Source organism: Lutjanus erythropterus, chromosome 14 (genome assembly GCF_056507025.1).
Source record: "Lutjanus erythropterus isolate fLutEry1 chromosome 14, fLutEry1.hap2, whole genome shotgun sequence".
NCBI lineage: Eukaryota > Metazoa > Chordata > Actinopteri > Lutjaniformes > Lutjanidae > Lutjanus > Lutjanus erythropterus.
The window spans coordinates 23064759-23091455 of record NC_139330.1 but is presented as its reverse complement, the minus strand read 5'-3'; the positions used below and the strand labels follow the sequence as shown (position 1 = coordinate 23091455).

At 38.3% G+C, this 26697-nt stretch overlaps 1 protein-coding gene across 1 annotated transcript in view; it reads right to left on the bottom strand.

Annotated features, from left to right (window-relative positions):
• The window catches only part of phactr2 (phosphatase and actin regulator 2), a 50523-nt gene extending 25949 nt beyond the window's left edge, over positions 1 to 24574 (bottom strand). Inside the window, exon 1 of the mRNA XM_084736099.1 lies at positions 24336 to 24574. Coding sequence (XP_084592225.1) covers positions 24336 to 24477 — 142 coding nt within the window. The 5' untranslated portion in view covers positions 24478 to 24574. The remainder of the gene's footprint in view (positions 1 to 24335) is intronic.
• Between the last annotated feature and the right edge of the window lie 2123 nt (positions 24575 to 26697).

The window sequence follows — 26697 nt, the reverse complement described above, 5'->3', positions numbered from 1 at the left end:
TGACACAGTACAGGTGAAATTTATCTATTTCAGTCTCATTTATCTTTTAGCTTTGTAGCACTCTGTGCAGCTTCATCTACGAGAAAAAGCTTATGATGTCTCCATACGTTTGTTATTTAACCAGCTCTTCTATCTTTGACTATAAATATGGTGAATCATAACCTTTGTATCATGGTACATATCATATCACCAGGTCAGTCTCTAGTAACAAATTAAGGGAGAAAATGGATGGAGAAACATGGGGAGTGCAGATGTTAGGAAACATGAGTCGACAAGAAAAATCTCAGAAGGTCGACTCAGTAGTTGCTCAAGCGCTGACACAAGCTATGACACGAGCTTCCTCAGCAGGTGGAGCCATGGATACGACAACTGAGTGACTCTATTTGCTGAAGAAGACAATGAGATATGAGCAAAAGCTCTGGAGCAGACCATGGGGTTTATGTCAGCTGGCAACATTATGATTTAAATCAGGTGATATCCAATCAAATATCAAGTCTAAGCCTATACAAGACTAAGCATTCAATGCCAGCTTTCCTCAATTTGGCAATTTTCAACGCTAGAATTGACAAATTTCAGCCGATAACTAGAAAGTACTGAGGTTAAATATCTTGCCCAAGAGAGGTCACTGATTTTTTTCATGAACATGAAAATGATGTGAATCATGACCTTCAAAGTCAACTCAATCCACTAAAATACATATGAAAGATTCTGACTGATGTTAAGACAGCGTTCTTTATCAGCATCATCAAAACCGGGTGAGGGAAAATCTTTATAGAAGAGTGTTCAGCCCTCTGACATAGAAAATTTATAGCAAGGAGAACCTAAGCTGACACTGTGCTGGTTTTACTTTTATTCTACCAAACTGTACACTAAAATGGAAACAGTCTCTGAAACAGTGGCTCATAGTCATGTGGTGCATATTAAATTGCTGGTTTTCTATTGCATCAGGTGGCAAATTGCAGTCATTTGCAGTCTTTTTATGCTGCAGGTGTGAATCAGCCCTTGATTCGACTGTAAGAATCAAAACTGCATGACCCTTGGTCCCAGGAACTGAGATTAAGAACATATCAAAAAGGATGTGGTCAACATTTATATTGAGTACTTCAGTTTTGGAAAATACCAAAAAACTGTGACAACTAGCCCTGAAACAATGACTTTTAATCTGCAAAATAAATTAGTTAATTAGAGTTAATCTTTTTAATCATTTTTCAAGCAAAAAGGCTGAAGTGAGGATCTGTAGCTTTTCTTTCTCACGTGATAATGAATACAATATCTTTGGGTTTTGGACTTTTGATTGGACAAAACATATGAAGGCATCAAACTGCAATAGGCACTAATCAATTAAAGGAACAGTGTGCAGGATTTAGTGGCATCTGGCAGTAAGTATGCAGGTTGCCAGCGCCTACAGTTTGTCCCTTCTGGGCTACCGTAAAACATGGCAGCCTCCATAGAAAAGGGCCTGTACCATTTGTACACAAACCTCTCAGCCATTATATTCCATTTTTGTCATACTGTGTAAATAAACCCCAGAAATCTCACACACTGGACCTTTGACTGAAAAAAATAACAGAATAGTCCATTTTATATCATTGTAAACTAAATACTTTTTGGTTTTGTGCTGTTTGCTGGGCAAAAAAAAAGGCAGTTTGATAAAAGGCATCTTGGACTCTGAGGGATTGTGATGATATATATATATATTTTTTTACAGTTTTCTGATATCTAATCAACCAATTAATGGCCGCATTCCAACAGAGAACTCCAGCACCTCTTCAATTTTTAATGTAGTACTGAGATTTCCTGTGAAGCCTTGACAAAGATCAGTAGGCCCACTTGTTGAGTAAGACATGATTTTGTCTTGGTTAATAGGTTCCTGACGGTCCATTAGCTGTAAGTCCTCTGAGCTGGAGGGGTTTCAGATAGTCTGCTCTATCTCTGGTCTCCTCTATGTAAACAAACTAGTTCATAACTAAGCTGCTCTCCTTCAGTTCATCTGGATCCGTGTCAAACTGCCTGCTAAATACATAAACTCACATCAAACAGTGCACTTTTAGCCAAGCAGAAACAATGCAGCTTTATAAACAAGTCTTTGGTTACACAACACATCCTGCTTTAACGGTGGCTACTTCACTCTTGGGCAACACGAGCAGCGATAAATTTAGTAACAGACGCGGAGTATGATGATGCACGCGCGGCTGAATTAATTTAACAAACTAGCGTCCAAGTTAGTGGAAGTTACTCGACAGAAATGTGGAGACAGAAGGCAAAAAATGAGCAGACATCCTGAGTAAAGATAGCGGAATGTGTATGAGAGACAAGAGAGGAGGGAGCGCACACACACACACACACACACACACACAAACGCACACACTCACCGCTGGCAGACTGAGACACCGCAGACACGGCAGTCTGACCCATATTCTGCTTCTCCGGAGCACCGGGGCCGGACCGAACCCCCCGGAAAAAAAAACCCACGATCACGGCCTTCTGTCGCCGCGCAAATCCCGCCCGCAGCCGCCGAGGGGGCTCATTTCGCACGCAGAAAAGTTTCAGACCGTGATGGCTGAGTCGCTGGAAACTTGGTTCACTGACTGCCTGAGTCGCTTACTACGTCGTAACTTCCCCTCCCACCTCTTCTTCCTCCTCCTGACTGAGAGCAGCTGAAGAATGCCTCTCATGCCTCCATGCAGATTAAAGGCGCTGCTGGGGTCAAAGGGTGGCGGGGTCTGCCACCTTCAGACACTAGATTACACTGGCAAAGACGAGAAAATAATACAGTTTAACACAGTAGTGGAAACCTTCTCACTGTGGGCAAAGCAGCAGTAGTAGACTATACATTTGGATTATGTGGAGTTGCATGATGTAGGCATATTATTATATCTATATAATATATTATATTGTTATATATTATATATTTTATAGCTATCAATTGTCAGCTATACCTACAATAGTGCTATGTGCACCCAGTTTGGAGGAGACGTGCAACAGCATGCAAGCTAAGCAATGCATTGCTGTGGACAGGATCAGCCACAAAATGTATTTTAGTCACTCAGAAAAAGATCCATCTATAAAAATCAATATCATTCTATATTTAGGATATTAACATAGTTTTACCTTTCTGTCAGACAGCCTGTTTTGACAGGAAACTTGCAGTTATGGAAGCCAAATATCACTCTCTCCAAACCACTCTACTGGCTAAATCAGTAATTTAACTTTGCAGAACATGGGACTCCCGCTGCCTTGATTGGTTAGTTTTTTTGTTTTATTGTGTGACTTTGGTGTTTCAGAAGGTTAGTTTGGCTTCACTGACGTCACAAAATAACACATACAAATAGCGGAAATCCCCACGTTCTGCAAGGTAAAATTACTTTTTTTACACAAGGAGTTTGCTTAAGCAAGAGATAATGATATTTGGCGTGTATAATGGGAGTTTCCCATCTGAGAAGGCTGTCTGACAGCAAAGTAAAGCGATGAAAATATTCTAAATATAGTATGCACTTAAACAGATAATGTTTTTTAATGGGCCTTAGTGGCTGAAATCAGGCTGCTGAAAACCTGTCCACAGAAGTACATTGCAGGTTAGGTGCTGGTAGTCCTCTCTGTTTCGATCGGCATCTGTATGTGATATACTGATAATCAATAAGCACCCCATACAACCACACTTTAAAGAATCTGAACTATCTCTTTCAGTGAAGCAGCTTCACCTGGGGCTGAAACATGAAGCCAACAAGGAAGTGCCAAAAACTGCAATTACTCCTGTGACTTCAAAGGCTGGCTCCAAAAGTAAGTCCCCCATATTAAAATTATGAATACTTCTTCCACCATGGCAAAAAGTGAATGACTGATTTTGAATTTCATATAAATTAACGGTGGTGGAAAATAACAAAGAGCTGCATTTTAGTGAAATTTTGAGTAACCTATATCAATTTGATAATATTTTATTCCACTACATTTCAGACAGAAGTATTCTAAGTTTGACAGCTTTAGATACTAATTTCATTTCTTATTAAAAGATCTTATATTCTATCAGATCATATGATGAACATATAAAATACAACATATTGTTAAGATTAAACCCTTGCAGGCTTCTAACCATCTGGCTCGTGACCCATTATAATAAAACAAGTGTCTGCGTAGGTCCCTTTGCCACATTTCAGATGTCTATGATTGATTTCCATGCTACACTTCTCAGATGGTTTGATTTGCATAATTATTTGATGCCAAAATAGAAGAACAATCCATTTTTTCACAGTATCAGAGAATACCGCAACTAATGGAAACAGATTTATGTTGTCAAACTTGTTTTTTTTTTTCCTCTTTCATTAATCATCTCATGAACCCTCAGATACTAATGATGAATGAATAATGAATGAATAATACCTACATGCTTGGAAGGGGAGGGTGAAGTGAGGTGTTTGCAATCTGCAAACTCACTGTTACGCCACTAAATCCTATACAGTATTTTTTAACTTGAGTTAAGTGTAAGAGTTCTTCTTCCACCTCTAAATTCATTTCTAATAGCTTTTAAAGAGCAAAAGCATGTTTGTGCAGTGCAGACCTGCACGTCTCTGGATATCACAGACATCCACAAACAGACCTCACTCCTTATCCACTGCAACAGGAAGAGATAAGAAGGGACAGCGTGTTGATGTCTGTTAGTGTAAAAGGTATGGTGCCAGTCAAGTTGATTAGAGCTGCAGCAATCATTTTCATTTTCGTTTCGTTTTTATAATCATTTCCAGTGGTTATACACAATGAAAACATACTCATGTGTTAAATATTATATTACATTTCTGCCATATTCTGCCAATTAACACCCCAAATGTTACTAAACTTTAAAATGTGAAGATTTGCATCTTTTCTCAGTTTTATATCATTATGATTAGAGTGTCTTTGGGTTTTGGACTGGGATTAGTCAGACCAGAATCTGAAGTAATAGCCTTCAGCTCTGGGAACTTGTGACTGTCATTTTTCACTAGGTTCTGACAGATTAGTTGAATTTGCTTTAACACTGAATCAGCAAAATGAATAAGCTGCCATAAAGAACTGAGAAGAATGAAAGAGGGAGGAACTTAATTAGTTTTGGTTTCATTGCCACTGTGTCTAACTGTTGGTTTAAAGCCATTCAACCAAGACAACAAAATAAAAAAGCTTCTGGCTTCAAAATTAAACATTTAAAGATACCTGTGGGATCCGGCTTGAAATGAACCATCCTGTTATGAAGCAAAACAGCAGATACATTCATACATGGACACAGACATAAGCCCTTCCAGGCCTAGCCCCTCCCATACTCACTGATTTCCCTTATTATGCCAAAAAACATGCAAAAACTATACACATACACACAAAAAGATGAATGTGCATGCACCCACTCAGTAGTAACAAAATATTTCCACAACTTATATATAAACATACAAAGGGTGGCACAGTATTTAAAGCTTTTAGTTCGTGATGAATGAATGGGTCTGGACAGTGTCTGTGGCTCCAGAGGAGGATCGGTCCAGTAACCTCGAACGCAGAGGTAATTTATTTTGAAAAAATAAAAATAAGATGACAGTAAACCCTGAATTAAGCTTCGATCGGGTCAAAGGGGGGCAATGTTTGTCGGCATGGCCTTTAAATCCCTTGATAGTAGCAGAGAGAAATAATATCTGTTTAATATTAGCCACATGAAGCTCAAAGCAGTTTTCACTGACAACGAGCCAAACACTCCTCCCTCAGTCTCTTAATATGGGGGTCAACTACAGTGTAATGGAGTGTAGTGTAATGAGTGTGTATGTCTATGCGTGTGTGTGTCTGTGTGAGAGGGAGGGAGAGTTTTATCTGTCATCACTGTCAACAAAGTGTCAGTTGATTCGTTTCAGGCCCCAGCTTGACAGAATTGAGCAGTCAAACAGCACACACACACACACACACACACACACACACACACACACACACACACACACACACACACACACACAGTGCCAAACCCACCTGATATGGAAGTGAAATGATTTTCCATTTAGGTCAAGACTGCCATCTAGTGTTGACTACACAACTTAAATGACTGCTTCTCAAGTTAAGTAGGACACTAAAGGTGATTTGTCATTGCAGTCAGTAGTCAGTTGTTCTTTCTTATTATAAAACTCTTGTTTCTGCTTCTCCGTGTCACTATTGTACATCCCTCCTTTCCTCCATTAAAGGGCGAGAAGCCACAAACAGTTAGATCTGCTGTGATGTTCTCTCTCAGTATTTAATTTGTGGTGCTGAAACCAATCATATATAACCAATATTGGACACTTTATCATTTAATGATTATGATATATCATCAGATATTAAATAAACATGCTAAGCTGAAATACTGGCTTCTCTTTCCATTTCTATTCCGTTGCAAAAATTCATTAATTCATTCAAAATTCATACAGAATGAGTAAGTGTCTATTTATGAGTAGTAAGAAATCATTAATAATCTTATAGAAGGAGCAGATGTCTTTAACAGTAAAATTGAGCAATATGTTAATGGGGTCTGGAAGACAGTCACTGAACTCCAAATCAAGAGTGTCTATTTTCAGAGCAGTGGGCTTTTTTGGTTTTGGGATAATGGGCTTAGCTTAGCTAGGACTCGTTGCTTGTTATTATCGAAGTATAATGTTGTGCTCATATTTGCGCTCATGTGGGTTCAGTATCCCTGCGGCCTGCAGGCGACCTGCCTTAGCCTTGAGTCTGGGGAGGAGGCATGAAATTGACATGCTAATGCTAACATAAGGTTGCTGCAGGTTCCAGAGGAACTCAGCAGCTTGAAGGTAAGTATTTAAGGTAAGTATTTCAACTAATATTACTGCATACTCACAGGCATATGTTCTTTAGGGCAGGGGTTCTCAATTTTTTCTCAGCCAAGGACACCTTACAAGATAGAAAATATACCGGGGAAATATACACCTCATGTATGTCCCTTGGAATAATTTGACATAGCCTGTTTCTTTACACTTATAACGAATCATGTGAAAGAACAACACAAGAGAAATGTGTTAGAAGGATATTAGGCAGGTATTAAAAATATTTGCACCATGTCAACTTAGAATACCCTTGTAGAGAGAGCCCATTTCCACCATTAATGGGTGATGTGTGGGTGACGCACGCTTGGCCAGTAGGAGGAAGCTAATCACATTAGAAAGCATATTCTTGCTATTGATTGCTGCAATAAGAGAAATAAAGCCAGCAGCAGCAATCAACATGAAGCAGCAAGTTCAATAGAGAGGGACCCATGTGCACGAACATGTCCACGCACAAGCATGAACGTGTGCGTGATAAACAGGGAAGCTTGCATAGAAAGGTTTATACAGAGAGTGTGACATCATTCTCTGTTCACGATGCCTTAAGTCCACTATATGGTTACACAGCAAATAACTGTTGACTGTTGACTGCTGACATCTAGTCGGCCTGATTGCATCTTTAATTCTGTCACCTGACTTATCTCCAATCAGCCATCAATATTATATGACTGAAAACAGGTTAAGAGCCTTTTTTAGCATATAATAATGTAAACTTTATACAATTTCACACCTGGGAGCTCCCATGACAACCGTTGTCTCATGGGACTGTCATTACTGAATCAGATGGAAGTGGATAATTGAGACAGGAAGGAAGTCAGTGAAGAGGTGGGAGGATACAGACAGGACAGGAGGATGGAAGTACTTAGTAAAGTTAACAGTGGAAAGTGACCGCGTTAGCATTGACAGGGAGGTAATATCATTAACTTGATGTATCTGCAACATATACTGAATTTGTTGGAGGTGTACAGACCCAGCACTGTTGCTGCTCAGTCTATTTACATATAAGACAGATCAACACAGTGCTAGAGGGAGTAATTACAGGGGAATCAAATCAGTGGGTCAAAATTGCTGGATCTTACAGTTCTTGATTGCTTTGAATTTCATTAGACCCACCACCACATCCTTCAACCACAGCTCCCCAGTTTCTATTGCAGGCTTCCTATTCAAAATCTTTGAGATAAAAGGCTTCACAGCTTGATTATGGAAACCCATGGAAAACCTGCACTCAACCAGCATAAGTTACGTTTCAAAAAAGAAGCTCTGAAAAGGATGGTTAGACCTAGAGATAATTAGACCCAATCCAAAATGTCCAATCCAAATTGACCCAAACAGAAAGAAGAAAGAAGAAAGAAGTTTTAGATTCAGACTACCAAAGGTCAGAGAGTAAGAAATTCAGGTAATACTTCATTTGAAGTGGTTGTGCAAAAGACACTGTCATAACCATGTCATGACACCTGGCTGGATTGTGGATCCCTGCTGGACCGTAACCAAACTCAGCCTCAGAGACTGACGGTGGCCAGTGGATGACATTGAAAACAATATGGGTATAGTTTTCTAGCTGGGTTTGTCACCTGGCACCCCAAGGCTGAGACAGCTAATTAGGTGGCTAGCTCCATGGCTAACTGAGCTAACTCACTAACACCAGTTACAGATAACAGCAGAGAGTCTAAGCAACAAGTAAACTAGCTAACCACCATGTCTACAGGTAAAATAAATACATTTCTCTTGGGATTGGGGTTGAAGCCACATTACAGTTCACACACAATTTTCTCTTGTAATTACTATGATGCACCATGTGATCACAGTCATTACAGATTTTGACACATAGACCCTCAAGCCACTGCAATGCAACACGACCCTACCTGACCCAATTAGACTGAACATAATTTGGAGCCAACCTTTACTATGCTCCAAGCCCAAACACTTACTACCCTAATGACACTGTTCAAGTAATTATTCCTCTTTTTTTTTCTCTCTTTGGAGCCACAGAAGGCTCAGTAGTACTCCTCATGACAACTAAACTGATCTTCACTTGTGCTATTTTGTTATCTGAAAGGGAGCTTTAAGTAACAAAATCCTAGTTTCATGCCCTTGTGTTGTGCTCACCATTCTTGTCTGTATCTAATGCCTATATAATATGTAAGGGATATTGCACAATGAGTTACTTTGAAATAACTTCCTCACTGCATATTATCCTAATTATTACGCAGCTTCTTACAAAAAAAATCTATGATTTGAGTTAGAATTGATTGTTTAACAAAGCTGTGTGATTTAACTTCTGATCACAAACTCACTATTGATCCTTTTGGCTACTACTGCTTTAAACTCTTTATTCCTCTACATCAATCAGTGATCAAACAAATGCAGGGAAAAGCTCCCTCTGGATTTAGCTTAGATCAATCTGATGCTTTTACTGTAAACCTGTGCACAAATATAACACCCAAATTGGAGATCACTGGGGAAACACTCAAAGTCAAAAGGACGCTCCTTTGAGTATGGGGGATTTGTATGTCAAGGTGACACTTTTCTGGAACGGGGTCCTGTTTGTTCTGACACTAAATAACAGAGATCAACTGAGGGAGCCTGACCTTTTCATTGACTGGAACAGCAAAATGAGAGACAGGAGAGGTGGAGGAATGGAGAGGCCAGAAGAAAGGGAAGGAGTCATCAAATATTAAGTAGTAGCCTCAGCGGAACAAGGGGGTAATAATTGTTTAAGTGCTGCTTTTCAGAGGCTTTCTCCCCTCCCCTTGATTTATTTATTAAACTCAGTTTCTGCTGGGGTACGGCCTCAAAATACTGTCACAGCTAAAGAACTGAGAATCTAGGTGCATTTAAGTATGTGGAGTAACACCCATGGCTTTTCCATGTTATGAAACAGCTAACCTTTTCAAGAGTCAAGGACTGGACATCTCTGCGCCTTAACAGTCTGCAAAACCAAACCAAACTGTCATAACAGTCAAGTGTGACTCAGCGAGGAACAGGCTCTGTTATATGCAAGCAAACCAAGCTGAGCAGAGAGGAACTGTTCTTAAGTGGTCTCAGTGCACAACCATTCAAGTCTCAATATAGAAGCCTCATTTGTCCAAATGTCGATAATTATGTCATATGATTGTTGGAATCATTAATGCCCTGTACAATGCACTGATCATGCTTAATACTACTAAAAACTTACAATCTCAATAATCTTGACCTTAATCAAATTTCCAATTTAGCTCAATTTCCAGGAAATCTGCAAAATAAAATGCAAACTAATGTCCGTTGACTACTGTTAGGCAAATATTTGAAGTTGAGGGATTGAGATAAACAGTTCTGCAAATTCTCCAGTTGGGTGTCATTCAACCATTGAAGAAGAAGATGGCATGATAAGATGATGTAATTAAACAGGCATCTGTCACACCTCGAACCAAAGAAAACTGCTCTGCATGATAAATCCTTGACAAAAACAATGTGGAAAACCTGGTTTGTTTAGAACATCACTGTCTCCTTATCGCTCCACCCAGATCAGATGTTTTCATTGCACTTTGTTGCATTTTTCTCTTATCACCACATAAACTTTCCCACCTAAGCCAAGTGTAAAAGTTTTTGTGTTTTTGTATAAATAATTAAATTCTACATGACAACACAATTTCCTGCTAATATTAGATCATAAGTTCTTTTTTTTTCTCTGTGCTCCCCTCACTGCTTTTAAAGGAGAAATATGTATATTTAAATATATTTACTGTTCTAAATCATAAAATGACCATGATATTTCATCAGAGATTAAGGAAACACACTAAACTGAAATACTGTTTTTTCCAACAGTTCATATTAATGCAGAAAGTTCTCCAAATGAGTACTTGTTTATGAGTCATAAGGAATCATTAACAGTCTTTTAGTATAATGAGTATAATGTTTAAATTGAACAATGTTAATGGAGTCTGGCAAGCAATAAGGCAGGCAGTGTGTTTTCAGGATAATGGACTTAGCTTTACATTGACAGACTAAAGACAGTTGTAAACAGCTGATGATCTTACAGTGTAAGACTCATCTTTGCTTGTCAAAGTAAAAAAATATAGTGTTGCGCTCATCATGCAGTCATCAATGTCCCTGCAGCCTGCAGGCAACCTACCAAAGCTTGGACTCTGGGGAGGAGGGGGTGGGGTGGTGAATGACTTACTTCAACTATAGACAGTATATTATCATAATATCAATGGCCCAACGTATATATGTGGACAGCAGTACTCATTTTTGAAATCTAGGGTGTTACTTTACGTGGGTGGGGCTCAGTGGTAAAAATGCAATGTCATGTACTTTCATGTAACAATCTGAATGTAATTTTGGTAGTTGGTGTGTTGTTTGGTCACTGTCAGTCAAATTTTATTAAACCACACCGCCTATTTTACAGAGTTAAACTTTATAATAATAATAATAACAATAATAATACTATGATAAAGACTTCATTAAGAGTCATGAATATCTAATGTGAAAATTCATTTTTGAATTTTAGAGGCTTAGTGGAGTGAAATTTCATCCCAAAACCACCTCTGCTCTCAATCGAACTGACTTTCTTGGTAAATTTCCAGAGAGGCCACAAAATATAAATCAATGACTGACATTTATGGTGGGCATGAAATTGCTTTCAGAACAAATTGCAATGCGTCTAGCTTTGGCTCCTGATAATAATCTAAATGAACTTAATGTAACTTCCATGTAGTTCCTACATCACTCCACACAGAATCTAAAACAATATTTAATTAAATTTTTCAGTTTGTCCCTTCTCTGCACCTTCAAAGCCTTATATGTTCCTATTAAAGGGGCATTTACCTTATAATATTACTTGTACAATGTTTTATTGTCATAATACATTAATGGTTACTGTCATTTCTCTTCCTCTTCACATTGGCCAGCCAGCCTGTCTGAAACCTGATCTCCTGTTTGTTGTATTCTGTTTGGCACAACCCATAAGCCGCCATCATTGCTAAAATGTTGCCTGTATAAATCAATAGTTGACATCCTGCCAGACGGGCAGCCAGAGAGCTTCAGAGAAAGCGAGCTCGAGAGACACAGAGAGCCAGAGAGACAGGGACAGAAAGAGATGGAGGAAAGATTGATACTGCAGTGTGGGATCTTTCATAATAAGTGCAGGATGAAGGCCGCAGTAGCAGGAAAATGTAATAGCAACATCAGATTACAAACGCTACGCTTCATAAAGACAGCAAAAAGCATGACTGTGATTTGAGGCTGTAAGAGGACAGCGAATGGGGAGAGTAAACAAACAGCCGCCCGCATTTATTTCTACACCTTCATACTCTAACTATATAAGGCCATATAAGCACAGAGTTACTGGAGTGCCACTGTCAATTGCAAAAACAGCTGTGCTAAGCATGTTAGTCATGTTTGCTCAGTTGTGCTGTTTAGTCAGGACATTATTATTCTTACGGAGACTCATCATGGTTTGTTTTAAAGTGGACTGCCAATGGTTGATGATGGTTTCTTTGGCCAACGTCCAGCTTTTACTGACACAATGAGGTCTGTTACCACAGTGTGGCTCAAGAGGTCTGTAGCAGCACCGCATGTTAACCTTTCTCAGTTTCAACACATTTATCCCATGTTTACAGCAACAGTGTAACTCTAAGGCTGGGTTGCACTAACAAGGATTAATTTTTAAACCTGATTAAATCATGGTTTAAATTCAAATTCTGTTGCATGAAACTTTTAAAGTCACTTCAAATTTTTCGAAAAGCCTAAATTTAAACCTCTCTTTTGGCGATCAAGTATTAACTAGGGTTGGGCTGATGGATAACGCCATCATCTACCGCGATGGCTGACAGTCATCAATCATTGACCGCTCTTCCATCGTAACATCGTGATTTAAAAGCCTTCTGTATTTGAGGCAGTGTGTGGCCTCAGAGTTGCCACAGAGTTGTTGCCTAAGTTGTTTTTGATATGTGGGAGAGAAAATTAAAGAAGCCCCTAATGCTGTTCATTGCACTACATCTCTGCATCGAGTAAACTGAGCTCAAAACCAAGTTATGGACATGTGGTGCCGAGAAAAAAACCCTTTAAGACCCAGCAAATTTGGAGGCATTGCCCAACCTGAGTATTAACTTTAAACTTACACATGAAGAGGTTTAACTTTTAACATGTCTGCCTTTTTTAGAAGATTGACAAAAAAAACCACATTGCTTAAAGAAAGTTAAGTCTAGTTTTATGATACATCTCTTCTTTCAGTCCACATTGATAAAGAAAGGGAAATTATAGTTTCTCTGCTGACCCATAGCCATAGGTTAACTAAGTTATATAACTTTTTAGCTAGTTAGCAAACAATATAACATTTTTTAGTTATTAAGCATTTCCACATTCTTTAAACTCAACTTAATTCTCATCACTAAACTTGGATTTACTAAACTAAGATTAGTTGTTAAGTGCAATGGAGCTCTGCTTAATTTTAAATCTGGAACTCTGATTGGAACTAATCTCAGATTAAACTGGTCTTTGCAGGTGCAAACCATCCTAAAAAAGTAAAGATTTCTGAGATCACCAAATGTAAAAATGTAAACAGATGTACACATTTACCAACATGTCTTAACATCATGACGTTCAGTGAATCATTACACAAATATGAGGATATTTCTCTTTAAAAAACAAGTTGGTTGGACACATCTACCTGCCAAACAAGTAGATCCATTTGCCAAGCTGTCAATTTGTTGTTTTACCAGGATGAGCATCACATCAAATCAAAGTGTGAGTGTGACAGACAGATAAACAGACATATCTTACAGAGACAGCTGCAAACTACAAAACGGACAGTTATCAGTTCAGCATAACTGAAGTTTAAAGTTTTTTTTCTCGCGGAGGGTAACTGTATGTGTAACTGAGTGAGGAGGTGGACGTGCAACAAACAGGATGTAAAAAGAATGACAAATTTACTCATGACAAATTGTCCCCATACAGTGCAGACCACAATGTGCTGTGGAGAGCTTCTTTAGTCAAATGTGCATATACAAATATGAACATTCAATCTTGCCTTACATTTTGTTCTGAATACGAAATATGACACATCAACAAAGAGCAGAGAAAACAAAGAGGACAGCGTTATGACCAACCAGTTGTGCTCACTGCAGACACACACACTCACCACAGGCAAAATATGCAAGTGTGCACACTCAAAGATGCTGCTTTGCCTTGCAAAATGCTGTTTCACAAATTCACAACAGCGATAATTTGTTGCGTACCCTTTCAGTATCCAGCCCACATCTCCATCAACACAGACAAACACATGCACAAAGGAGCATGGACTAAAGTGGCTTTGTGACCATAAAGCACAACTGAGACAATAACAGAGAAAAAAACAAAAGGAGTCTAAACATCACCCTTGTCCTTTATTTAACACATGGCAACAGGGGTTTTCACCTATTAAACACTGTGATATGTTATGACAACCTCTGCAAACAGTAATTAAACTATATTAGATAACATAGGCCCGATATAGCCTCCCTGCTCCCTCTCTGGAGTGTAACACCAACCAGCTTATCATTGTCATTTAGTCTAATACAAGATGGCTACCAGTCAAGCCCACCTGGAATCGATCTTTTTTTCTTTCCTCTGTAGAAACATCAAAAATAAAGTTACTAAAATTAGATGTGGCTTTGCCTTAATCCTATAAGAATGCTATAATGCAACTATGGGCAGACTTACAGAACTGATAATTGCTTTTAAAGCTCATCATTGCTTCATAAGCATTGCCAAAATTGGCCCTCACAGCACGTCAGGAGCCTGGTTAAGTGAGGATACAGCCAACATTAATGTTATTAAGTGTTCTACTTGCAGCATTAGCATCTTATTAATATTGCACACAGTGTAGTTGTCTTTTAAAGTAGTGTTCCTGTGCATAATGCATGACTGTGTGTTGTCATTGCTCTGTGCTGCATATTTATTTTAGATTTTAGGAAGTACTAGAAAAACTTGCTTAGGCTCTGCGTTCCTCTGACAGTTACAGTGGCTGCCACCCAACTAAATGATCTCTGACAACAATAGTCAGATGCTCATCCAAATACTGACTTAAATGTATGTTTAAACACACTATGGTCACCTTAATTTTTTAGATTCAAACTAAACACAGACACTGAAAGCAAGCTGGTTCATAACTCATGTAATATAGACTGAGGATTTACAGCTTGTGTGTACTAAATCACTGACTGACAGGTTACAAACAAAGCAGGACAGCATGTGAGGAGAAGAGGGAAAAGTAGAAAGAACCTGTCTGTGTCCAACATGTCCTCTTTTACATTTAGACACAGATGAGACATTTGGACAAGACATGCAGAGAGACACAAAGATGCAGAAGGAGGCACAGCTTGTTATATACGAAGAAAACTCACCGTCATGTTCCATGACTTGACCCAGGGAATATTATCAGCAGTGTGAGGTGATCCTTGCCTCTTCCCGACACACCACCTCTCTGCCTCCCTCCCTCCCCCAACTGACTCCCCCTCCTCCCTTTCTCACTGTCTGCCTTCTTTTCCTATCCTCTCTCCCCTCCCTGCTCTCTCTCTCTACTCTCTCTACCGTCTACTTCCCTCCTTCATCGCTCAGCCCTCCTCTCTCTCTCCACTGTCTGCTACTCACTTGCCCCTCCTCCCTCCCCGCCTCCCCTTGCTCCAATAAAGAGCATTAAAAGTTAATGTTTGTTTCCATCTCAGTTCCTCCTCGGTCTCCCTCCCAATCCCTGTCTCCTCCTGCATTTATCTCCATCTCTCTGCCTGTCAAGATTTTTCCTCCTTCTTCCGTCTATTGAGTCTGGCTCCAGACTCACCCTTTTTTTTCATTCTCCCTCTTGTGTTGAAGTCCCACAGTGACGTAGGGAATAAGGAGAGAGAGAGAGGAGAGCAGAGGAAATAACAGGAGGATGCAGATGAGGAGTCACTGCTAAGGATGAGGATACAGAAAGAGAGGAGGAAAAAAGAAGGGAGATACATCAAACAAGCAAGAAGTGTGCTGTGTACTTTCCCTTATCGCTCTTTTCTGCATCTGTATTTTTATTGCAGTCATCTTTCGTTCAGCAAATATGAACAGACCTCACTGCAACATTATCTGTACCATAGTAAAAAGACATTATATGTGAGTCTAAAGAGTAGATTCTCAATTCATTCTAGCAAAACACACTAATGCAAACTGATCAACATCGAAACAAAATTTAAGATGATTTTCATTTATTATTATGTTTCATTTATTTCATTTCATTTTTAATTCATTCGTTTGTTCTGTAAAAATGTCACACAAGGTGGACAGTGTGAATTCTTCAAAGAGCATGTCCAATAAAAGGTCAAATACCAATCAAAAATTTAATTTACAATTATATATTTGTTTTAACTGTGAGGCTGAAACCAGAAAATGTCCTGCATCTTTGCTTTTAGCGCACAGTATGTAACTTCTGACGTTAGGGGTCTCTCTCACGCTAGTTTGGCTCTTTGGATGTAGTCTGTGGGCAAAAGCCTGCCATTGGACAACTTGTTTCATTCAGCATCGCAACATCCGCTGTCTGCGTTTTCAAACCCGGGAAACAATCAGAGATCTGGCTATGGCGAGACTGTTCTTTCAGTAGAGCATAACAAAAGAAGTAATATTAAAGGTTTGACTTGCTCCCTCACTCCCTGACATATATGAAGTATCCTGTGTTTTCCCAGAGGTTATAGTGAACAACTTAACAAAACATATAACATATGTCTATTTTTATACATTTCCATGCATACATGTTAGATATTATAGCTTTAACAATTACTAATCAACTATCAAAATGGTTGGTGATTCATTTAAATAATTTGGATGTATTCCTTGCATACTAGGGCTAAAATATTTCACAAATAAGAAATGAAACTCACTCTGAAATTTCAGCATTTACAATAATACATCAGTTGTTTTCATTCTATGAGGGCCCACCCATCTGGTTTCCTGTGTTCCTGTTCTAAAGCTTGTTAAAGGTCCTTCATGATAACCTTCAGAATCTGCTTCTCACTATGAGTGATGAGATCATACAAACACACAATTTTAGGCCGAAGTAAGAGCAAGTGTGGTTATTTCACATCAGAGACTTCTGCATTTTGTAGGCTCATGTGCTCAGGATCTGATGACGGTTTGTGTTGGCTGTTTGGTCACTGTCTGTCAGATCTGATCAAACCACACCCACACAGTCCTGATGGAGCACATTAGTTGCTTTAAAGTCTCAATCAATAATAGCTCCCTATTAACCTTGACCGTTGCTGAGTAACAGAATATATATTGTAAAAAGAGAAATAATTCAATTTTCTTTCCGGGGCTTTAAATACAAACTGCTTAAGAACACATGTGCAGGCCACTGTGAATGTGTTGTGTATTATTTCATTAGGGATGAGTGTGCAGATAATTTGCACCACACCATGGTGCCACAGCGATTGTCCACTGATAAAAAACAATGCAGATATTAAATCAATACACATGAACTCTCATATAGACATAAGGAGAGATATAAATAATAAATCAAAGATACAGACAGAGAGAGCGAAGGTCTCGGACAGACAGGTGGTCATTTTCTCTTTTTCCTGTCAGACACACACACACACACACACATACACATACACACTGCAGGACCATAACCGTTGTGAAGAGTCACTGAACACGATAATATGTCATCTGCATACCAGTGATTAAAATACACACTGCTATTTTTGTGTGTATCCTTCACAGTTGATTTAATTTCATTTCCTGTTCTGTATAAAACATATCTCTCTTGATACCAAAGTTCCACCTGTGAAAAGAATAAGTGGAGCAGGACATTATAAAATATGCTGACTGACTGAAAGTGAGAGGTGTGTATCTGTGTGTGTGTGTGTGTAAGCCAATTCAAACAAGTAAATGTCCATGCAACCATTATGTTATTGACTAAATAAGAGCAGCCATCATAATGCTGTATGGTGTAGTGCTCCATTCCTGTCTTATCAGTCTATTTCAGTGTACAACCAAAAAAGTTGGGATATTTTGTGAAACATAAACAACTTCTATTTAAATTTGATGCCTGAAACGTGTTTCAGAAACACTTCAGAAAGCTGTCAGTAAACACAGTTTTCTGCTGCATCTACGAATACAAGTAAAGACTTAAGCAGGCAAAGCACATATATCAACCACATCCATTTACACTGCAGACTTCTCTGGGCCCGAGCTCATCTGAGACTGACTGACACAAAGTGGATGCAAACATCTTTTTTTTTTGTTTTTTTTAGAAATGTCACAGTTTATTTAAAGCCAGACAATGTCAAGACACATTCTGAGACCCCGGACTGCTGAGGACCTGAAGTCGTATATCAAGCAATCAGCAAATGAATTTCACCTACAAAACCTCTTCTTAAACGAAAAGCTGATGTGAACACAGTAATACACAAGACCCTAAGCCAACCTTTTTGGAACATGTTGCAGGCAACAAATTCATTGTGCATATTTACAAAAAACAATAAAGTTTAATTGTTTTTATCATTAAATATTTTCTTTCTGTACTATACTCAATTGAACAAAAAATCTTTGCGAATCATTACATTACATTCTGTTTTTATTCAGCCGTTACACAATGTCCCAACTTTTTTGGAACTGGGGTTGTACTTTATACATAAGTTTTCATGTTTTATTTCTTTCCATTTAATTTTCCTCCATTTTAACTTCCCTCTTTTCCACTTTTATCTTCAACACATGACTGTCTAAAGTACAAAAACCTTATGTTTGTTGTTTTTATCACTATGTGTCTATGTTCCCGCCAATTCTAAGTGTTAAATTTCCATTATGTACATAGCATCATTAGAAGCCACGCAGCGTAGTGTTAACATCCTGTTAATTTGCTGCTGAGGCGCTTCAACAAATATTAATAGAGTTAAAGGCTGAGTAAGTAACCACGTAGCGTTACTGATAGACAGATGGAAGGGAAGAGGAACGGAGAGTGAGACTTTGACTTTTGATGCAGTCCAATGAAACGGCTCAATACAAGCGAGAAGGAAAACAACTGGCTCATCAACTCCAACAACACCCACACACCCACACACACACACACACACACACAGAAACATGCACACTTGATTGCACACAAAAAAAAAACAGGTAGATGAAAAACATGAACGCGCCAGTACCTCGCAAGGTCAACCAGTATTAAAAAGACATGCAGTAGTAGCCTTTTTCTCACCATTAAATGTGAGAACTACGAGTATAATCCACCCAAAAACAAGCAGAGAAAACCACTGAGAGATTTTTTTTTTTAAATAATAAAATAACAGCATTATAAACAGGTACTTTGTTAAAGTTAGGGGGAATTCACCAACATGGTTACAGTAATAACATGGGAGCGACTGTGGTCATGGTTAAAAGAAACCCACCCTGTCCTAACTGTCATCTGGAGAAAAAGGAAGGAGGAGAAAGGAGGAAATGAACAGCAGCCTCAGATGTTTTATTGACGTTTCCTTCAAGAGTCAAAATGACCACAGACACTTGAGAGATCTTTTGAAAGAAGTGGCTACCAGCAGGTATTTCAATGTGGCATTTTTCCTCAATCTCTGATGTTAATTTTGTGATTTATTATAGCAAATATATAACAGATTTAAGCCTCAATATAATTTAAACAGGTGATTTATATAAAAAGCTTGTGTCCGGTGCAGTTATCATGAACAAGGGACTTAACTATAGAGACTAAAACCAGTTTTGTACCAAGCAGGTTGTAAACATGTTTATCTCTGCTGTGACTTTGGACATGTATGGGGAACAACTGTTTTTTGCCAGCCTCGGGTGGCCATACAAGTAACCGCTGCTCAGTTTTTATCCCTTGGAAGTTGCTGCTTGTTTGAGAAAAATGTGTCTACAACAGCTCAGTGGATTGCCACGACAGTTGCTACAGACATTCATGTTCCCCTGAGGACTGAAATACCTTTGGTGACCCTTTAACTTTTCATCTATCTCTTTTCATCATCAGACAAAACTTTAAATATTCTTTTTTAGCTTACAGATGAATGACATTCCTATCAGCCTCAGCTGGACTTGGTTTTAAATTGCAAATGTTAGCACAGTAGCACACTAAAATTGAAATAGCAAACAGAAAGCAGGACACAACCAATCAGAAAACAGTATAATTGATGAAGACAAAAAAAAACAAACACTTTTTTGTACTAAATGTGAATGTAAAGCTTTCACATGTCAAACCAAATAAGCTACAGAAAAGTCCAGCTCTTACAGACTGAGCCATCTGCAAAATATGTGTAAAGATTGTACACGACTTCCGAAGCAACAGCTGAAGGTGACGATAATGTGACAACAGTTCAAACTACAACACATTTATAGATAGAGCCTGTAATTACAGAAGAAGCAGAACTTATTGTGTATGTCAGTGGCTGTGACAGCAGCTACAACAGTAGCTGAGGATAGACTGTGTGTGGGCAGTGAAGGGGGAAGAGCTGCTCTCTGCCTCGCAGTACATTTTAACAAGTGGTTATTGCAGACTAAAAGGGTCTGTAATCAATGTTATTTCGAGGAGAGTACCCACAAGGAGCAGAGAGCACCAGCAAGCTGACACTCCTCTGTTGTCCTCTTCTTTTCTTCAACCTTTCCATCTGTTCTCTCCTCCTCCTTAATCATTGTGTCCTTGCATCCCATTTTTCCTCCTCTCCTCTCTTTTCTCAACATTTTCCCTTGTCTCCTTTACTTTGCGCTCTTTGACTCTCTCCTTTCTCCTCGTATTGTTCTCTTTTGTCTTATGATACATCTATTCTTGGTCTACATTTCCGTTGTTCTCTTCTTTTTTCACCATCGTTTGCCATTTTGTCTCTTCTGCCCTTTATTCTTCTCTTGTTTTTGCCTGTGTAATTACAAGAGCGATACAGCGTCCATCTGCACAACATGCTATTTACAATAGACAACAAAGAGCATGTCAACCTCCACATGATGTCACACTGATTTTTAAGTCCATATGCAGCTGCACATTAATGTGCTTTCTCACATACACATAAGAAAAGTAATAGAAATTTTTAAAAATGATGTATGTTGTCATATCGGTTTTAAAAGTTCAAAAGTGGATTTTAAATTTCAATATCTTTTGAGTTGTGTTTACAAAGTATTTGAGCTGCTTGATGATACTGTACATTTTGATTATATCACAGGAATAGTTGTACAAAATTCAGACAAACCAAGACCTGCTTAGGGAATCAATCAAGGAAGTTACAATTCCATATATAGTTAGTAGCTGAGAGATAATTGCTGCCTCAAGTCAGCTTATTAGCCTCAGTAAATACACCAGCTTTCCAAAAGAACAGCATTTTATTTGTGAATCGAGTTCAAGTCCTCCTCCGCAACACTGAAAATACCAACAAGAGGTCACTCAAAGGGCAGATCTCCAGCAGGCAACAGGGTGGAGATCTGCACACGGTGGTGGTGAAGCACCTTCTGCAATGCCACAGCTGCCAGATGCAAGCAGTTGAATGAAGTTTTTTTTGTATATTATATTCTAGTTATGTATCCTTATCCAGATGTGTGCATCGTTGTAATAAAGTGTTTTTGTACAGCATAGTCTCAGGATTTTAAGATGCATAGAATAGTGTGGTGGTAAATGGTATTGCAACTGAGTGTCCTGGGTTTAACTAACTGTGTTAACTTCATAAGGAAGCAATAAATGGGTTGATAATAGTGATTTAAACATTGTTAATCATTTCAGACTTTTTAAAATGTATCTAACCATTACAAAGAACCAGGTGTTGGCTTTAAAATTATAGAAGAGATACAGAAATCTACATTGATCTCAGGCTCTGATGCTGCATGTCCCAGTGGAAGTTGTAGCTAATGGGAAAGATAATGTTTTGACATAGAGCTCATAAGATCACCCCCAGCAAATGAATTTAATTCCAACGTGTGAACAGTGGCTTATCACAGCAAATTTCTCATGTTTATAACAAACAAAAGTTCATGAAAATAGGTTCAGAATTAAGCCAGTTGCAGTCAATTTGTAGTGAAGTCCACATCTCTCAGTACACACTGTATTTGTTCATTAGCAGGTCATGATGTTTCTGAGGATGTCAGTTTTTGAGCTACAACAAAGGCCCAGATGTGGCCTGAACAGACTAGATAAGCCTTGTTTTTAGGCTAGCAATTGTTGAAAAGTTGCAGCCCCTTCTCCAAGCTTACGCCTGACAGGGATAATGACGTGAACATAAAGAAAGAATATAAGATTGAAGTGTGGGTGTATTGTTGATTCTCATCAAGCAATTGTGATTCATGATTCACAATTCTGAGAGTTCACTTTTACTTAAAATGGCCTTCTTTATGACTACGCATCCTGTTGACTCGCATGTTCTCAAGCCTGTGGGCTGTAGACTATTTTCTTTTAGTTTGTTAAAAAAGAAAAAAAAAAAAAGAAAATAAAAGCACAGACATGAAAAAGACATCCCTCCCTTCTGCCATTAATTCTGGTCATATTCCCCACAGGAGCATTTTCCTTTGGGCAAAAGAAATTTCTCATCAGTAGGGTCAACTGCACCTTCCTCTGTTTAATGCCGTAAATAATATATTATTATTAGTTTTAAAAACATTTGGGTCTTTTATGCCTTTATTTAGATAAGACAGCAGATGGTATGCAGGAAAGTGGGGGTGGCATGCATCAAAGAGATGCATGCTGGAACTGAACCCATGGCCACTGCAGAGGACTCAGTCTCAGTACATGGGACATGCAAACAACCATCTGAGATACCAGGGCACCCTAATTATATGTTGTGTTTTGTTTTTTCAAAGAGAAATACTGTTCTTGTGCCAGACCTGATCTACATTTCAGATCATCACAGACATTGAGCAAAAGGAACCCAGCATGTTTTTAATGTTTCACTCTGAGGGATTGACATGAAAAATGTAATGTCACCATATGTGTGTAAGATGCCATTTTACTACACAAGGTTTATCTGGATGTCTGTAAAAAGGTGAGTTAGCTCCCCCTGTTGACAGATTTACAAACAGTTCATTTTACTGAGCATCAGAGCATAATATGTAAATCTTATTAGTAATTGTATTTCTTTAATTGCTGTTTAATTTCTTGTGACTTTAGTTCAGTTTTGAATCCAGAAGCATGGTCTCAGTCCATGCTACATAAAAATAAAAATTAGAAAACTAATTATGTGAGGATTTTATGTGAGAACATAGTTGATATATCTAACAATCAATTCTAGTTTTTAACTTTCAGGCCAAGACAGTTCAAACCATGAAGCTCAAAATCCAAACTGGTAGGAGACATAAACAACTTCGGACATCTAATTTCCTAACTGCTCCACTTCATGATCGTTTCCTGTAATTACAACTAAACCATGAACACAGAAGACTTCCTGTGGCAGCTGAAGACAAGTAACACGACCGCCGCTTCTTATGTAAATATTACTTTCATGTTATAATAAATTAATCAGACTGCAGAACAAGACAGCCCTCATGCAAAAGGAATAAGCTAATGTCTGCAGGACAGGTCAGAGTATAGGTGTGTGACATCAGCAGAGAGCAGCTAACTAACGCTCAAGTCGGCTGACAGGAAGTGGTTTTAACCATTGAAACTATATATGAGGCTGCAAGGGCTCAACAGCCAGAGGCTTCAGGCAGCAAAACTGTGACACTGACATTTAGGTAAGACGCTTAGGACACATAGATGGTTAACACTGTGGCCAAGGTCTTATAGTGCCTATGAAAATGTTCTAGCACCTCTCATGACCCTCATGTTTCACTTTGCTTTTTACACTTAATCAACAATGTAACACCTTCATGTCAAAGTTTAAAACTTTAAATGCACACTGATGTACTAATGTGCAACTGGCTACAGATGTAAGACAATGAATAAACTGATTGTACACTACTTAATGATTGAAAGCAGCTTTTTCTTTTGTCTTCATGATTCACAAACCAGTTCACTTGTCACACCTTTATTACTCACAATGTCCATTCAGTCTATTATGTGACATGTAAAAGCAACTGGGTGCATCAGTGATGCTTAGGTAGGCATGTCATTGTAAGAGTTAATTAGGGCTTTTTATGATGAACTTACAGACTAATTACATCCACTGTGATTCAGTGCACAAGAATAAATCATGAAACACTTTGTAGGTACAGAAAATACAGTTGAAAGAAAGAAGGAAAGAAAAAAAAGAAAGAAACCGTGTTTGCTCATTTGAGGTATCCAGAGTGAAAAGTGAAAGAAAATGAGAGGGAAAGTTGTTCTGTGTGGGAGAGCAGGAAGTCATTGCTGCTGTATCAGTCATATTGAGATGCTATCTAGCCAGGTGCGATTAGTATAACTTGAAACTTTTTTTAATGTTGATGAAAACCAGACGCAGTTTATAAGTGATGTCTCTGCTGAATTCTAACTGATGCTTGATAAATGATGTAATTTCAAATGAATAAAACAACATTATATGGCTCAAGTTAGTTAAGTCTGTTAACTCAAACTCAATCTCTTATGACTGGATTCTTCACATTTCCAGGTTTACAGCGTCAGAGTTCCAGCTGTGTGGTCTGTCTTACCTGATCGGGCTCCCCGGAGCCTGAACAGCACCCGGGAGCGAAATCCGGAGCTGTCGCTCTTGGAGCGGGACCTGGGCAGAGGCCACAGCAGAGGAAAGTGCCTCATCTCCGGGTGGGTGTCCTCCTCCTCCTCCTCCTCCATGGTGGACTCCTCTGTGAGCCCGCAGGAGAGAGGTCGCACGGTGAGATGAAGACAAAGAAACCTCACATGAACCGGACAGACAGCAGCCTGTCCGCCTTTTCCTCTGCTTCTCTACACACTCAAACTTTCCACCTGCAGCACACAGACCGTGTGTGTGTGTGTTCCTGTGTTTGTTAACGCCCATCGACTCTGACAGACAGGGCAGCTTACTGACTCTACTGGTTCACGTAATGCTGTATTATTTGACTGACTGCTAAACCTGTTCTTTTAACTTTTAAGCGAGCTTAAGTTTAGCCTAAATCTAAGATACTTACAGAACTTATAATATAAATAGGTGAGACACTATTTGGACTAGACCTACCATAACTTTCTGTATCACTTGCATCTCTCTGATCATTGCCCATACCTTTAATAGATGATTACATGTAACATATCATGCAGAAATTTTATTTGAAAGGAGGAAGATCAGGGGATGGCTGAAACATATTTAAAAAATACATTAAATTTCATCAATTAACTTTTGCTTTTTGTCTTAATAAACATTGTATTCTGAAAATATGCAATATTTTACAATAATATTAATTTGTTTAGTAATATATATGAAATAACAGTAACTGAGTTTTGTTTGTGTGTAGGCCTCCATGAAGTCAATATGCAGATGTTATAGATGCTGTTCAGTCTCTCTATAGTTCAGTATGAGACATGAAAAATGGAACAATTTGCAATGCAACAGATTTTTTATTAAACATGTACATTTGTATTTGGGTGAACTATCACTTTATGTACTCAACAGTGACTTGTTTATATTTATGTAAAATACTTTGGTTTGTTCTGATGTGACTGCTCAGCTTGAGGACAGTTGTGACAGCAGTTGTATATCCTTGCCCTTTCCTGAGATTTTTGTTTTTTGTTTTTATTAGGCTATATAAAAATCTGGATGCAGGGCTTGTGACCTATATTTTCCCAAGTCTATGAGATGAAAAATGCAAAATGCAATGAAATGAAAAATGCGTATGAAAACATGACCTATCATCAAAATAAGCAGAAGAAGAACCACATCAAAATAAAATATATAGCTTGCATTTGCGTGTAAACAGAGTATAAGGGAAAATTCTGTCACCACATTCTGCTTGAAGAAAGCGTTTGCTAAGTAAAGATCACCAGATTAATGTTACGCAATGACAAAATGTCAATGCATCATGGAAAATAGACCAAATTAGCTGCAGCGTGTAAACGCTAGATGTCGCTAAATCACCTCTCTGGTGTAGTTATTCTGCTTCCCATGTGTTGACACCCAATGCTTGTCTCATACTTTACACCTAGAGGTGATAAAAGGAAAGAGGTGTCACTCTGCTCTCCTTTTCCGGGCACCAGAACTTAAAAATGTATTTATATTGTATTTTATTCCTATATTTTAAATTAATTTTAGGTCTTATGTCATTGATTCTTTTTTTCTCATTTCTTATTTACTTGCGTGATTTTCTTGTTGGAGGATGCCTGAGAACAAGAATTTCATTACCAACAACTTCTTCACTGTAATTGTGTACATGATAAATAAAGAACTTGAAGCATCCTTGTTCAGTGTTTTCCACACCACCATGTTTTCAGTTGTTAACAATACTGTATTTATTAAGGTTTAGAAGGTACATACATGTATGCATCATACTGCCCTTTACAGCAGATTTTGGTCTGTTTGCATAAGGCCACATTATTTTTATTTTAAATTAATCTTCAATTTAATCTCAATCACTTCACTATTGTTTGATCCATAAAATATCAGGAAATGATGAAAGTGTTGATCAGTGTTTCCCAAAGTCCAAGGTGATGTGATGTCCTCAGATGTCTTGTTTTGTCTACAGTCCAAAGATATTCAGTTTATAGTCATAGAAGAGTAAAGAAATGAGAAGATATTTACATTTGATCAACTGAAATCAGAAAACGTGATTTTTTCTTAAGAAAAGTATCAAAACAATCATCAAAATAGTGAGCAATTAATTAAATAGTTGATAAATAATCAATTAATGGTTCCAGCTCATAGCGTCTTCCATTTTTTCCCACTGAAAGGGTTTTCCTTACCGGATTAAGGATGTCACCCACTACAGTTTTTTTTTTTTTCTTTTGAAAAGTTGGTAACAGTGTTGTCTCTGAGGGTTACTTAAAAACTATCTAACCAAGCACCATTAGTTTTGTTCTGTTTTTTTTTTTAAACCACAGAGTGAT